Source organism: Prionailurus viverrinus, chromosome E1 (assembly GCF_022837055.1).
Source record: "Prionailurus viverrinus isolate Anna chromosome E1, UM_Priviv_1.0, whole genome shotgun sequence".
Taxonomy (NCBI): domain Eukaryota; kingdom Metazoa; phylum Chordata; class Mammalia; order Carnivora; family Felidae; genus Prionailurus; species Prionailurus viverrinus.
In genome coordinates this window covers 15,093,445-15,109,905 of record NC_062574.1, presented here as the reverse complement: position 1 = coordinate 15,109,905, position 16,461 = coordinate 15,093,445, and the positions used below count along the sequence as shown (strand labels likewise).

General features: G+C 49.2%; 1 protein-coding gene across 2 annotated transcripts in view; it reads right to left on the bottom strand.

Moving 5' to 3' along the window:
• The window catches only part of PITPNA (phosphatidylinositol transfer protein alpha), a 41,019-nt gene that overhangs the window by 23,490 nt on the left and 1,068 nt on the right, over positions 1 to 16,461 (bottom strand). For both annotated transcript variants that reach the window (XM_047832180.1, XM_047832179.1), the window contains exons 2-5: positions 13,549 to 13,579; positions 8,594 to 8,739; positions 4,222 to 4,313; positions 401 to 408 (exon numbers count right to left, since the gene is read on the bottom strand). In XM_047832180.1, coding sequence (XP_047688136.1) covers positions 401 to 408; positions 4,222 to 4,313; positions 8,594 to 8,739; positions 13,549 to 13,579 — 277 coding nt within the window. The remainder of the gene's footprint in view (positions 1 to 400; positions 409 to 4,221; positions 4,314 to 8,593; positions 8,740 to 13,548; positions 13,580 to 16,461) is intronic.

Here is a 16,461-nt window from a genome sequence, read left to right as displayed (position 1 = left end):
ACACCCCGCTGCCTTCACAATTTTGCCAACAGGCAGTGCCGCCTGGGGTCCACAGGTGCGCACGTGGGAAAGCCACGATCAGTCAGCTGAACTGAGGTTTGGTAAACCCTGAGAAGGCATGACGTGGGGAGGGCGGGAGAGAGCCTCGGGTCATCCTGTACACGTGAGACCCGTGGTCCTCACTGCCGGACCTACAAAGCCACATGCCAGTGCAGCTTACGGCAAGAGGCCACTTTCCCAATTAACAAATTCCTCATTAGGAGCGAAAGGATTAAGCCTCAACAGCACCATGTCTCCTGACAGAGAGGAACACCCAGGAACTGCCAGTGTAGTGATATTTTAATTTCCTCTTTTCTTATAAATCATCTGCAATTCCACTCCCCCCCTCGGAAATTCTTACCGTAATAACTGCTCCAAGGCAAGGACATGGAAAGAAGAGAGAAAAAGATTAATGAGGATCAATAAATATCTGCCCCTCACCCCCAGGGACCACGGTAGTAAAAAGTTCTCCACTCCCTGGGGCTTATGCCATGGTCACCCTTCAAGCCCCGTGAGTGCATCTGGCGCTTCAAATGTACGAACCCTCAAGGTTCACTCATACAAAAATCCCAAAAGACCAAATCTGGAATGGATTCTTCCCAGCTGCGCAAGGAAGGGGGCCGGCTCTGAGGAGCTGAAGCCCCCTGAGACCCAGCACTCTGCCATCAGAGCGTCACCTCCCACCGCCTCCCGGGGCACAGAGGGCGCTTGCAGCCAGACACTGTCTGTCGGCCTTCTGTACGCTTCCTGTCACTGTAACCAAATCTCGCGCCCTCTATACTCCTGCTCATTGTAATGAGACCCCTTCGGAGAGCACGGATCAATTATTTACCAGAGAAAATGGCTGCAGCTCTAATGTCACTGGGGAACAAACTAGCTCTCCTCCTGACAACAGCCCAGGTCACTGTGTACCCTCTGAATTTAGGAGCTATCTCAGGTTCTGATGGATGTCACACGGCCATATTGGACAGCTTATGGGGCTAACAGTCAAACTCCGTAACTCCAAAACTGAAACTGAGGTTACCCCTGAGATTAAAATGAGGAAACGCTGAAACATAACAGAGAAGGCCCACCTTGTATAGAAACAATCCAAGAGCCCACTAGTAATTTCCCTGAGTCTGACGAAAGATACTTGCAAGAAAGCACCCGGTTAAGATTATTAACTACGTGGCCTGTCCTGTTATCAGCTTGAAGGAAATCAGTTCACAAAAAAGGAAATGATAGGTATGATATCCACTGAGCGGGAGGCCAAAGAGGCCTGTCTGGCAGAAATTCTCCCGTGTTATACCGGTGGCAGTAATTCCAGGGCACATCTAGTCAGCCCCGTCTCTACAGTGGAGACAGCGGTGTCAGCCGGGGCTGGTTTGACGACACAAGCCACTAAGGTTCTCCAACTAACCACCTGATCCTGAATCCATGTACTCCAAGCAATGTTCTAGTAGCCAGGCCTCCGTGGGGACAGAATATGCTCATCAATGGACACGAGAGTCCAATCACTTAAGCAAATGGACATTTCTACCGCGTGTTGGCGTACTGAGTAAGCGCTGGTTTCCCACGTAGCGGGGTCCCCAGGAAAGAACACTCTAGTCAGCAAACAGGAATACCCGGTGTCATTAGTTAATTCTGTATTTCAATACAACTTAATATATCAGCACTTGGGGTTCTCATGCGTTAGTCTTTCCGAGACCCTGAGAAAAGGATCCACTCAGTTCTGACAAACTAGGTTTCTGAACCTACGAGGGTGATGACCCTCCCTGGCCTTTAATGTCAACTCAGGTGACCAAACAAGCTCCCCCAATCTTCTCTAGTCCTCCCTGTCCCTCCAAACACCTCTGCATTCAGAACAGACCCTTTTCTTCAAACCGCAACACTAGCTATACTGGAAGAGTCTCGGGAAGCCCTTTGCAGTTGGGAAATGCGGCTCTCCAAATAAGACTTATCAGGTACTTTAAAACCATGGCTTACCGAGACCGCGTTCAGGCCCGGGTTAAGGTTAGAGGGAGAGGCAAGAGGAGAAACATTTATTTCCCTCTTCCTACTTTCAATCACAGGCCAAGCCCCCTCTTACCCCCTCCTTATCAGCAACAGGAGGAAAGAAACAGAGAGAAACAAGGTCAGAGGACGGAAAGAGCGGACGGTGAAGAGAGCATCACAAATCCGTTTTCATTCCACTCAGAGCAGGGGTAGAGCCTTCTAAAAGACACCCTATGCTCCTTTATCCATTCTCACCTCAAACTTTACTTCAGCCAGGCTAAGGGGTTTGAACTATTGATCTTTCTCCCACCAGAGGGAACTGGCCAGTATTTCTGGCTCCTTATTTCTATCTCTGAATTTCAAAAAACAATGTCTAACTAAGCAGATCTAAGATTCAACATATTCGTTCCGTATGATGGAGAGTTCTGGCTATGAGACCAGCACCCACTGAGGAAACCAACCTTACTCCCCTAACTCCCTGCTTCTCCTCTTCATGGAATATTTAGAAATTACATTCTTCTTCTTCTTCTTCTTCTTCTTCTTCTTCTTCTTCTTTTTTTTTTTGCTAAGGATCAGGACAATATGTGAATGGACACTTGGCATCTAGAAAAATGCCCGTGTCAGCTGTAGCACACTCTCTCCAGAATTACTCAGAGGACAGAGGCGTCTCTGAGTCAACACAAGCTCTGTACGCAGAACACTGACCCAGGCATGAAAGAGTCCACACTGTTTATCACTTTTATGCCATGTTGGTTAAGGTTTTTATGATGCATGTTCCATGCAATTCTCTTGGACATAAAGAAAATTCACCTTTGACCCTAGGCCAGACACACCCAGCCACAGTGGGCAGTGTCTTTTAAGAAAGTGTGCACATGCCTCTTTTCCAAGAATTTAACAATTTTATGCCCTGCACTGTTTAGGGAGTTATGGTATTTGCACCGTCAGCTACTGCAATAAAACTCTAAGTGTTACACATCCTGGGTTCTACCGAAGATTGTCCATCGCCTGAAACAAAGTTCTTGAACCTCTGTAGGGCCACTGAGGGTTGGAGAGAGCAATGACTCTGTGCTCTAGCCTTTAGTCACTCCCAAAGTCCACAGGATAAGGACTCCATGGGTGGAACATCCTCATCAGATACAACCTTTAGGGTGTGCCGGATTCCAACAAATGAGACAGGTGTTAACTCTACACGTAAGTAGAGGCTGGCAGGAGGGCCCCACAGCCACACTGTCTATGCCAACAAATGCAGGTTGGCCAGGGGAAAGGCCACTCAACTAACTCACAGTCAAATTCCAGAGGACCTCTAAGGACACCCCCCACCCCCCGCCAAGATTTGGATCAGTACTGGCTTCGGTCCTCCAAGAGTTCTACTCTTAAAGAGCCTTCAAAACCTAAGAATCCTAGAATGTTAAGAGTCTGAATTACTCAACAGGAATCCCAGAATGTCTAGAAGAGAAAGTTCTCTGTGGAGGTTCAAGTCTTTCCTTCCCAGAAACTCCAGATAGCCAAGATTAAGACAATAATTCCACCCCTACTCATACCTTGAATACAGAACATGCTGATTTTGTGTAAGCCTTTAATTCAGGGCTCTTAGCACGTATATTCTATGTGTATATAGATTCTATACACATCTATATAATACAGACACACACACACACACACAGGCTTGACCCTCCCCCAGGGCAAGAAGGTCACCTTATAGGTCCTTTCCTACGACTGCCTCCCTCAAGAGTTCCTCAGACTCAAAGCGGTTTTTCAAGCCAAAGCCAAATATGTTATATTTAACTGGAAATTTCAGTGTCTAACAATAAGGGAGTGGTTTAAAAAGATCACAGTACCCTCACAGAATAAAATACTATTCAGACATTACAAATTTAAAAAACAGTAGACTACATAGCGATAGGGGAAATGTCCTGAGTAAAAAACGAACAATTTATACCATCCCAGCCAAAGTGGACTGGTTCTATGCCATCCAGGCCGTGACTCCTTGGTGGTTCCCACCCAGCTGGCTGCCAAACTGTACTAGACAGCACGGACGCTCACCACCAGCCCGGAGGGAGTCCCCAGGCTCATCCTTTCACTGGCTTAATCTGGCAAATGAAGGTACGACCCCAAACCCTAATTCACTGCCACCCCTGGGCCTACCTGACCACACCCTCGGTCCACCTTGGGGCTCAAACTCCAGCTTCTGGCCAGGTCTGCACTTACCAGTTCTGCAGTAAGGGTAGGCATTCCATGCCTTTTCGTGTATATTCAGGGCTCCCTCTGGGGCTAGCATTCGAACAAACGTGGGCACTTTGCTGTGGTAAGAAAAAGGGATTGTGAAGAAAAATGGAGAGGAGAAAAGACAGTGGGCTTTTATATCACATTCTTCAGGCCACAGCCCCAGCTTCTTCAGTGGGGTTGACGAGCAAATTTCTATGAGATAAGCAGGTTACTCTTGTGTGTGTGAGGCCACCTGTCAGAGCCTGACGCCCAGGCTCGGCTGGCTACTAACATCTACCCACTACTCGCCCCAGTACCTCAACACCCATCAGAACAGGACAGCAGGTGGGACCCTGGGCTACCTGCCACGGCTTGGCAGTCCTTACATTATCATTACCCATTTTTTTTAGTTCACCAGGCCCAGGGCATTATACCACACCCTGCAAGGATGTGATAACTCCAAGAGTTCACCCGTCTAGGCTTATGGGCCAGAGTGACTGACAGGCTGATGAACCTGGAATATGGGATCCAAGATAATCTGATCTGCTTCGTCAGTTCTGGGAGGCCAGAAGGGCCTCAGGGCCATCTGACTCCCAGGACAAAATATTTCATCAATTCATTTTATCTCAGGTTACAGAACAGCAGGTACAGTATGAGCCCATTTTTGTTTGTTTGCCTGTTTGTTTTTAAAGGTGCATATGTTCCTCTGCCTTCGTTTTTAGCTGGTAATCCATGTAGTCTTTAGAGGCTCCAACGATCTCATCAGCTTTAGAGCCTGGGCCTAAGACAAAAGAGCTAAGTCCAGCAGAGAGCTGATTCAGGCACTCAGCAACCCTCTGAGATTCATTCACTCACTGACACACTCATTCAGGGAAATACTCCTGTGTGCCAGGCACCAGGACACATACAGAAATCACACAGACATGGCTCCTGACTTCATGGAGCTTACGCGCGAGCAGGGAGTCCAGCAAACCAGGCAGAGGACGGCACTGTACGTGTATATGCCATAACGGGTGAGCCCAGGGCTCTGGGGGGACAGAGCGTGGGGAGAACACGGTGTGGGAGGCATGGGACGTGGGGAGGCTCCTCAGAGAAAATAAGAATTACACGAACACAGAATAGAGCTAGAAAGGTCAGAAGTGAGGTTAGAAAAGGTAGGAGAAAGAGAAGATTGGAGTAGCTGGTATAAGGTATGAGGCAGGAAATATAAGAAAACATGATGGGGTGCCTGGGTGGCTCAGTCGGTTGAGCGGCCGACTTCGGCTCAGGTCATGATCCCATGGTTCATGAGTTCGAGCCCCACGTCAGGCTCTGTGCTGACAGCTCAGAGTCTGGAGCCTGCTTGGGATTCTCTGTCTCCCTCTCTCTCTGCCCCTCCCCAACTCATGCTCTGTCTCTGTCTCTTCAAAAATAAATAAACATGAAAAAGAAAAGAAAAGAAAAGATGCAAAATCTGGTCACAAAAGATCTTGTAAGTTACATCAAGGAGTATGGACTTTATCCACGCTTTGGAAGCCATCCAGAACCTTTTTTTTTTTTTTTTTTAAATATTTATTTATTTATTTATTTTTTGGAGAGCACAAGCAGGGGAGGGACAGAGAGAGGGGGACAGAGAATCCAAAGTGGCCTCTGTGCTGACAGGTTAACAACAGTGAGCCCAATATGGGGCTCGAACTCACAATCTGTGAGATCATGACCTGAGCCAAAGTTGGACGCTCAACCGACTGAGCCACCTAGGTGTCCCCATCCAGAACTTTTAAGCTGGGGAGCAACAGATCTATCTTTGGACAGAACACTGGAAGCAGAGAAATGGAAAGCAGGGAGAACAGTTAGGAGGCGCTGTAGTAAGAGATGATGATGGCTGGCAAGAGATGATGGAAGGCAATGGAAATGCTGGAGGTACTAAGGAGATGCAGTCAAAAGGACTTGATGTGATATGAGGGACGAGGAAGAAGGTAGTGGGCAGCCCATATTTCTGACCAGGGCAACCAGACGGCTGACAGGAAGGCTTTGATCCTCATGAGGGAAGGTGGTCACGGGATTCAGCACTGTTGGTTTCCACCTGGTTTTTGCAGTTGAAGTCAAGTCAAGAGTGGTGGTGGCAGCCCAAAGTTTACCCCCTCTCTTTTAAGGAAGAGAGTAAGACATGTCCCACCCTCCACATGTACAGATCTCCCCTCTGACACTTTGGCTGGACCAACTGAGTCGTAAGAAACCAGCTGGTCTCTTCTCCCAACCTCACTATCTCTGCAAAGTCCTCTTTAGGAAAACAGAGACGCTATGGGGAAGGCATATCCTGAGTCTTATTCTAACCAACGGCGAATGGCTCAGTAAGGATTGGTTGGCAGTCAACTGAGTAGGGATGGAAGAAGACGAAGAGGAGACATGGAGGAGAAAGAAGACAACGGCAAGGAAATGGGATCATGGCGAGATTTCCCCACTTTACAGTGTTGCTCTCTTCCTGGTTCCAGCACTCACAAAATCCTGGACTGCTCTGGGCTAGCACTTTTACATCTCCAGAGCATCAGACTACATTAAGTCAGGGATTTCACCAGACGAAAATGAAATTGATTTCATGTCTAGTCAGTTCAGCGACTGGAAATGAAGATTCCAGCTTATGCTACATGGCAATGTAAATGTACTTATTGCCACTAAACTTAAAAATGGTGAATTTTGGGGCGCCTGGGTGGCGCAGTCGGTTAGGTGTCCGACTTCAGCCAGGTCACGATCTCGCGGTCCGTGAGTTCGAGCCCCGCGTCGGGCTCTGGGCTGATGGCTCAGAGCCTGGAGCCTGTTTCCGATTCTGTGTCTCCCTCTCTCTCTGCCCCTCCCCCGTTCATGCTCTGTCTCTCTCTGTCCCAAAAATAAATAAACGTTGAAAAAAAAAATTAAAAAAAAAAAAAAAAAAAAAATGGTGAATTTTGTGTTTTGTGTATTTTACCACAGTTAAAAAACATAGATTTGGGGGGAAAAAAAGGCATAGATAAGATTTATTTTTTCCAGTACTGGATAGTTTCTAAAACTAGCTTTGTTCAACTTCCATTCAAGCTGGTGTATGTTTACCATGGCTTTCAGTGCCCTTTGGGTCAGCTTAGAGTTTACTGAAATATGACTATTTACTGAAATATATGATTCAGCAAATCTATGTGATTTGCTATGGATTTTGGTATACAAATAAGACTCACTTTTATTTTTATTTATTTTTTTAATGTTTATTTAGTTTTGAGAGAGAGACAGACAGCATGTAAGCTGGGGAGGGGCAGACAGAGGGAGACCCAGATTCAGAAGCAGGCTCCAAGCTCTGAGCTGTCAGCACAAATTTGGACATGGGGCTCAAACCCATGCACTGTGAGATCATGACCTGAGCTAAGTCTGGCGCTTAACCCACTGAGCCACCCAGGCACCCCTCAGACTCATGTTTACTTATGCCTTTGGGGCACCAGGGTGGCTCAGTCAGTTAAGCGTCCGACTTCGGCTCAGGTCATGATCTCACAGTGCATGGGTTCGAGCCCTGCTTCGGGCTCTGTGCTGACAGCTCAGAGCCTGGAGCCTGTTTCGGGTTCTGGGTTTCCCTCTCTCTGCCCCTCCCCAGCTTACACTCTGTCTCTCTCTCTCTCTCTCTCTCTCTCTCTCTCAAAAATAAGTAAACATTAAAAAAAATTTCTTTTAATTAAATACGTATGCCTTTGATCCAAAAAGAGGTGCTTCAAGTTCTCTAGTAACCAATTCCCCAGTATCAGAATTTAAAATACTACCTGCCCCCAATTTCACTTTTAGGAGCATGTACTATAGATTTATACACATAAGTGCAGCAAAAGATCTGTGTAACATCTGGCAAGGATGACTGTCCGTCCAGCAGGGGAGGACTGGTGAAGCAGACTATAGCACATCTGTGTGACGTAGCACTGCGCTCTCTAAAAGAACAGGGTAGAATATGCTGACAGCCAAAGACAGCTATGATATGACAAGTAACAAAAGCTCCAAGTCCAGATCCGTACGTATAGTTCGATCCCATGGATGAGAGAACAATAAAGGAAATGGAACACCCATACACACACACACACACACACACACACACACACACACACACACCCTTATACTCACAGACCATGGAACAGCCTCCAAGAAACTAAACACTACCACCTCTAGGGACGAGGAACCTGGCGGGGAAAATATTAAAAAAAAAAAAAATCCAAAAAATAAATTAAAAATAAACTAAAAAACCTTTAAACGAGCAAAGAAGTGTCCTTTACGCCCACTCTCACAGGTGAAGCAACCCGCGTAACCAGCCGAGAACCCGGAAAAACCCCCCAGTGATCCACTATCTCTGTTTCGACCCCTGCCTGCCTCCCGGCCCTGCTGCTCGGCCACATACCTCTGTAGGTGGTAGATCTTGTGTGTGTACTGGCCTTTCTCGCCATCCTTCTCGTAGGGCTCGTTCACCAGGACCTCCACGCCTTCACCACCACCCGTTTCGTTTTTACTGGCCTCGGCCACAGAATACAGCTGCCCTACTTGGTACTAGAGGAACAGAGAGACAGGAGTCATTGTCAGAGAGTCTTCTCGACAAGCGCACAGAGTCCAGTTGCCAGAAATTGTCCAGTGAGATCACCCTGGGATTCCCCTGCATCCAGGACCTCATTCTGCAGTTCCACTGGGACCTTGCCCAAATCCACCCACAGCGACTAAGAACGCTGCTCCGTGGCCTCTCTTTAGCTATCAGATGTGTTTCGTTTCATCCTTCCCATTTTCCCATCTTCCAGCAAGGCTGAAGGAGCCAGGTAAACATACTTAACTTCACACCACTATCCAGGAACCAGATTACAGAGTCCAAGGCAGCTTCTTCCCTGAACCTGCCTCTGGTATTAAGACCCTAAAACCAGATCTGGGTCGGCCCCTAGAATCTCTTCACCCCATTCATTCAAACAGATCCTAACACAGGACTTCTTGTCAAAGAAAGTTGCCCCAGTGCTCTGAGAAGTCCACAACCTCTGCTGTAAACTGACTCATCTACCTGTTTTTTCTCCAGTGTCGGGCAGCTCGTCACCCTGCCAGCAGCTCAGAGAACAGTTTTACAGGCGACCAAACCTCCTGATGCTTTCCAGATTCCTGGTAGCGCTGGGGCAAGTGGCCTGCTTCCCATACTGGATGACAGAGATTCCGACCCCACGGTGTGTGCCTTTACTAGATGGCAAGAACCTGGTTTTCCTTTATTTGGTCATCTGCCACCCTATCAAGTCACCAGTCAAGGTTACTGGCCTCCTCTGACCCCCTCAGGACAACCCAGTGTTACGGCCAGTGACCTGGGCATTGCCCAGACCTGGCCCTTCTGCAACCTTCTGAGTGAAGCTGTTTGGAGGGAAAAATAAGGCAAAAAGAACGAATGGCAGTAGTTAATGCAGGAAGTTATGTCTATACCGGAGGAAGCATTTTCCCTCTTACTGCCAGTGCCACCAGGAACAACTATTCAGGGAGGATGAGAAAAAAAGGTACGTAATCACACTGCGGGTATAAAGGTTTTCCTCACCTTCTACGTTGCTCCCCAGACTCCTTTTACGCCCAGGAGAGACAGACAAGGGGTTCCCTCCCTTCGAGATTAAAAGAGAGAGGCTGCGTCTCTGAGCAGCTGCCACTTAACCCACTCCCGGCAACAGCAAGGAGCAGAGGCAGCTTCCAGGGCTACTTCCCCTCAAATTTGGAAGCCCGCTCTACCAGGCAGCTTCAGAATGAAGCACTGCAGGGAAATTTCTGGGCAGAGTCTGGGGGAGGCAGCACACTAGGACAAACGCCAAGAGGCCTAACTTCCAAAGTAAAAACCCAGTATAAAATGCCAAAGAAAGGCCCAAGCAAGTGATCAAGGCTCAGTTAATCCCATAGAGAGAAACATCTGGGACAGAGCCAGTCACCTTGACCTTGCTAATCCTGAAAAACATCAGTGCTGCCTCAATGCCCCCGTGGAACACCAAGCTGTCTCTGTGCCTTTCTAAGTCCACCCCCTCAAGTGGGTCCGGGTTGGGCTAAAACAGGGGTTCCTAAGAAGGAACATTAATTGTTTCAGAGAAGAGTCATAATAACATCTAACCACTGACTCAGCAATCCTGAAGGACAGGCTGAAGAAAGGGCCTGGTGGAGGGGACAGGGCTGTCGGCTGGTGGCACTGCTTGGGGAGGGGCCCCCACGCAGACACTAATCCCCTTCATTTGGTTCCTCATCAGATACAGGAACCAGAGGGCAGGCTCTAAGAGGATCAGTCTGTTGGGCCAGCATCTTCTCCCTTTAATCTCTCTTGATATTCTGATCCTTTAATCCCAATGAGACAAGTGAAGGCCGTTCTGTTAATCCAAAGGGGTTAAGTAAGACTGGCCTTCAGAAGCTACAAGTGAGGGACACTTTTCATGCCAGAGGGTTCCCTTTGGCAAAGTGGCGCCACACCTTGGGAAAGCGGAAAGCAGCCACACTCAGATGGGGATGGGGGTGGGGGTGGCGGGCAGACCATTAAATCAGATAAAAAACCCTTATCCATCTGAGGATTCCAGCCTCCTCAGGCCTAGGACAATGAGGCCTGCCCTTGTCCCAAAGAACTAAGACACTCAGCTAAGAAAAACAGACTCTACCACTTAGGCAACCTGGGAGCGGGAGCCCAGGAACATGCAGTGGGTGGGCCTGAAACACAGGCAATATTATCATGAAAAACAGCACAGCTGTTGGCCCCATCCACGTGACTGTGTCAGGCCAGGTACCACAGGCGGATGGTAACGTGCATTTCTGGAAATGGGAAGTAAAACAGCCCTGCCCACAGGGAAGAGGGTGGGCCTATCTAAGCCAGGAACGACCGGTGGACACACCCTTGTCAAACATCCAGGGCTTTCTCTGCAGAAGGCCTAGAAACCCTGTGCAGTGTTAACCCAAAGGCTCTGGCCAGATAGAAGCTAATTCCGCCCCAAAATATTGATTCACACCATCAGGATCGTTATAAAGACATGGCCTTCTCTTTTCTCCTTCTTCTCTTTCCCAACCTACAACAGAAAGCCCTGAGGAAGGGTGCCTGGCTGGCTCAGTCACAAGAGCATGCAATTCTTGATCCTGAGGCCTTGAGTTAAGCTCCACGTTGGCTATACAGATCACTTACATAAATAAATAAACTTTAAAAAAAAAAAAAAAGGAAAGAAAGCCACGAGGGCCACAAATCAAGGCCTCCAATTAGGAAGTAAGTCCAACAGTCATATGATGCTGGGCTGTTCCCATGGGAACCATGAGTCATGATGGGTCTATTGATAAAGACTGAAAAGGTTGATCATTACTTGTTTCTTCTTTGGCTTCCCCATTCAAGATTTTCTGATCTCTGGAACTAAAGTTTAAGCCATCAGAAAAGCAGCTCCAGGGTGCCTGCTGGCTCAGATGGTGGAGCAAGGGATTCTTGATCTTGGGGTTATAAGTTCAAGACCCACACTAGGGCCATAGAGGTTACTTAAAAACAAAAAATCTTAGAGAAGCAGCACCTGCTTCCCCCTACCCAAGCCATGTACTTGCTTTCTCATCAGTGGTTTCTAGCTAAGAAAAGGCTGACCATTCCCAGGCGGACAGATGAATCCTTAGCAGAGCTTCCTTCCCAAGCTTCTGCTTAGACTTTAGGCTCTGTTCACCCTGCCCCATCACTTCCTCAATGCTGCAAAAAAAAAAAAAAAATCACAAGCTAAAAACTGCCAATTGCAGATGATCTCAAGGTGAGTTCCTCTTTCCCTCCACTCTTGGCCCCATCCTAAGTCACCTCCAGCCTTGCTGCAGAGTAGCCAATAGGTGCTCCTGAACAGTGCTGGCTCTCCCGGGTTGGCCACACTTCTCACAAATATTCCCATCCTTGTTCCATCAAGATACTCCCTGTGAAAAGACCCATTTTGCCCCTAAATGCTACACTGAGGTACTCCGGAGTTCCTGAGGGACATCTTCCTGACTGGGGGGTGGGTGGGTGGGATCATCCTGTACAGCAAAGAGAGGGTTACTGGACTCCCAAGAGCTGAGTTTCAGGGTAAGGGACAGGCCAAGCCTTCCCGCTTGGCCTCCTGATTTGGAAAATCATCACTTTTATTTTTCACAAAGACGGCAAGGCCTCCAAGGAGGTGGGTTAACAGGAGCCCCCCAAGCCCAACACCTGTCAGCCTAAGCACAGGGTTCCCAGGCCCCAGGTACACGTCAGGTGCTTCCAGGGATAGGAGCATCTATCCTTTCCATGCCCTTTGCCCTGCATCCCCAGTCTGGTTTCTCTCAAGCTCCTTTCCTAGAGCTCCCAGAGCATGATCGAGGACCACCTCTGGCTCCCACCCCCAGGTCTCCACAGCTCTTATCAGATTACAGCCCACCACTGGAGACGATCCTCTAGGGGGCCGATGCCTACCCACCCCCTTTGGGTCCAAGAAGCTTGGATATCTGTCTCATCTAAAGTGTGCTGCAGGCTCTGTTGGCCTGATTTCATTTTTCAAAGGTCCATTTCATATTTGGAACAGAGTGTAAGTTATCACAGGAGCTTCATGCTGACACCACAGGAAAGACAGTGACTGAGGGCACCGCGCTGGCTGACACACTTCACCCAAACTGGAGCCTGGCTAGAAGCTGGGGGGTGCAAAGAACAGGCTGCAACAGGAGAAGACAGTGGAGGAGATTCAAAGAAAGGATGGAACAAGGGAGGCTCTATGACAGTTTTTTGCTGTCCAAGACACGATTCTGAGTCAGCATGGCCTATGAACCTTCTCGGGGCAGGTCCTGCCAGATCCCCATACACAGGGACGTTGGGCCTAAAACCATAAAAGGACAGAGGGCAAGCCAAGCCCATTTGTTATTCCTTGCCCTCCGTAAAAGGGTTCGGGGCCTTGGTCTTCCCAGCGGTCACCTAGAGCATGGCTAGGGAGGGCCTCGGAGATTTCCCGCCCTACTGGTTTGTTGCACAACCAGAGAGGGCCGTGCACGCTTCCCGGTCAAGTGCTGGAGGGCCCAGAAATCCCCTCACACACTCAGTCCCCTCAATAAAATGTCCCCCAACAGGCACAGTCTTAGCAGGTAAAAGGGGCTGGTTTAGGCTCTATCCAAAGTCTCCGTTCAAAGTTACCTAGCATGCCGACAGCTTGAGGCAGGTTGCAGATATACAAAATAGGTGCCCTCCTTCGACTAAAGGTGGCACTAGGAAAATTCTCATCGGATACTGAGTATCTCTAAGTTAGAAGAACCATGAAAACCACACCAAGAGGGTGGGCCACTTGTAGCCCAACGTAGCTAATGGTCGCAAGCAATTATATGAATAAAAAGAAACTATGAATAAAAAGGAAAAAAAAAACTTACCTCATCTACAGACACAGGCAGGATGACTCGGCTACAAAAGAGGGAAAACAGTATCAACTTCAGGCCTGAATGCTACCCAAGGCCATTACAGCACCACTGTAGAACAGTCTTAAATGTTCTGTTGCACATGGCATATGCTCACTGCCGAAAACCCAGCAGAGAATGGCCCCCTGAGTGCTATGAGGCAGGATCGTCTGTGCCCTTCAGCCCCAACTTAGAACCTGTGATTCAGTGCAAGCCTGTCCCCCTACGGGCTACTTCGCAGGCCTCTGACTCACATTTGGAGCTGTCTTCTTCTCCCTTTCCCCCACTGATATCTTTCCCAGCAAAACGAGGACCCCCCCCTCCCCCCCCCCCCCCCCACCCCCCCGGCAAACTCCGAAGCCAAGATGAGGAGTCAGACCTGAAGACTCAGGCCCTGGGGATTTCATCTCTACGGGCCCAATGTCCTGACGATGGCCCTCAAGGTAGAAAGCTAGGAAGGGACCAAGCTCCTTCAAAGCTTAATCACCCCAAGAGCACACACCAACCACCTCTGCTCTGAGGCAGGATATTGCAATACAAGCTACTATCACAAAGTCACCAAGAGAGGACACTCGACTTGTGTCTTCAACTCCAGAAGCTGTCCAAAGGCACCCCAATTGACAGTTTCCCTTTACTTCTTCTCCATCTTAACGACCTCTGATTGTTGGAGGTGCCAACAAGCCATGACCAACAAGTCATGCCCAGCCAGGTCACACGCCCGTCAGCATTCCACAGAGGTGCGAGGGCTAGTGGCAGAGCAACAGCCGAGCCCCAGCTGAAAGCCGCGCGGTCAGAGAGGTGAGACCAAAACACTTGGTTGTATTCATACAAACGAGGCCCGCTCCTGAGCTCAGGTTCTCAGTGCCCAGACCCCAGTTGGAACGCCCTGGAGCCTCCTGCACCTCGCACGCTTGGCGAAGCGTGAGCTGCTATGTTCTCCTTCCTAGGCAGTGCTTCCGACAACTGGGATCTGTGCTCCAGGCTGCTAAACAGTCCGCTCACTATTTTCCAAATCCACAAAGGTCCCCCAGGTAGCAAGAAGCACACAGGGGTCCGAGAAAAACATCACACTGAAGGCAAGGTGCGGGGCAGAAAAGGAGCAGGAAAAACAAAAGGGGCTTCAAGTGCTTACTGCCTGCTAACCCCCTCCTCCAGAATGACTCAAATAACACAAATCCTGCAGGTTACTGGATGCTGCCGCGAATGCCCTCCTCCCATTAGAGAAAGCCGACAGTGCACAAAAATACTTCCAACGTGGAGGCCACAATTTCTGCACCCTCAGAAGAAACTTCCTAGAAAACAATACGCCTTTTATCTGCAAGAACAGCAGTACGAATCACATCCAAGAATTTGCAGAAATCAAATCCAGGAGAATCCTGTAAGAGGAAGTGTCAGAAAAATCACCAGGGAAACCGCCAGACCCTGGGTAGGCACCAAGTCTCCCCCAGCTCCTGACGGGATGCTCTGAGGCTGCCTTACGTGACAGCCGCACACCCGGACGTCTCTCCCTGGCTCCTCAGGAGCAAAACCACTTTAGCAGCAATTGGGTGCAATTCCAAAGGATAGGGCCACAGGGGCAGTGCTGGGCTGAGACTGGAGCTGTGCTCACTTCAGTGTGACCTTCACTTCCACCCTTCCCAGAGCTGCAGCACTGCAGCCACGGCCAAGTGTCTCGGATGCCCCCCTCCTCGGCCCCTGCCCCAGGACGCACACACTCGCCGGAGCACACGCGGGGCACAAGTCAGGCAGGAAGGAAACGCAGATGCCAGGCAGGCTCTGCAGCCCCGGCACCTTGGACCTTTCCCTGATAGGCTTCAAGGGTAGAAGAACAAAGACTGGGGAGGAAGGCCCTTTCTTCAAAACTCACTCAGATCTCTTCTGAAGGTCCCTTCCCTGTCTGACCTTCTTCACAAAACTACAGGTTTCTACAGACTCTGGAATTCACTTGGGAAGAGATAAAAAGATCAGGAGAATGGGATGGGATGGGAAAAGCCTGTTTTCTGGACGGTCGAGGTTAAAAGCCAAAGTGCACCATGCTCTCCTCCCATTGGTATCCCAAGGTTCATCCTCCTCACCATACCAAGCTCCAAGCTCTGGCTGGATCAACATCAGACTGGATGTCAAGAACCAGAGGTGGAGGGGCTCCAAAAAATGCTGTTCAGATGAGGTGTCCAGCTGGGACGACAGCTTGGGTCTCTGCTCCCTTTGTTATCCAAAGCGCCACACTATGTCCTAAATGTCCTAAACACCTCCAAGGAGCAAGCCATATGGGATGGGGCAAAGTGCTTTCAATGACAGAATGGAAACAGCCCTCCGCACACCTGCCTGGCTACCAAGTGAGTTCCACCAGTTGCTCTCTATGGGGACATCTCCCCCTTCTGGATTTCCTGGGCTTCTGACCCAATGCTGCCCGCCCACCCACCCTCTTCTCCAGGGAAGCACAGTTTCACTGTAAATTCTGCACACACGCATTCAATCTCTCCTCTTTGGGGGCAGGGAGGAAGCCCTGAAATGTTTACTTGGAACCATGAGCTTCAGTGATGGGTCATCTAGTGTCTGAAAGATTTAGCCATCTACACATCCCCACCTGTCATCCAATCCCCTGGATTTCAGGAGCAAGCCTTCTGCCTGCAACACCTACCAGAAGTCACTAGTTTTCCACCCCAGTCACTAGTCGAGAACTCCCTCACCCTTCACTGTCTTTCCTCAAGTAATGGCTTTATGGGAACCTCCTTAATTTCTCTTTGCACCAAGACTGAGATTGCCCTAGAGACAGGCTGCCCCTGCCCCCTAACCCCTACTCCAATACGTTTATTTATTACATACATTCACAAGCCTACTCCCTCTCCAAACTGTCCTCTACCCTGGTAACATCCCAGCGCTCTCCAG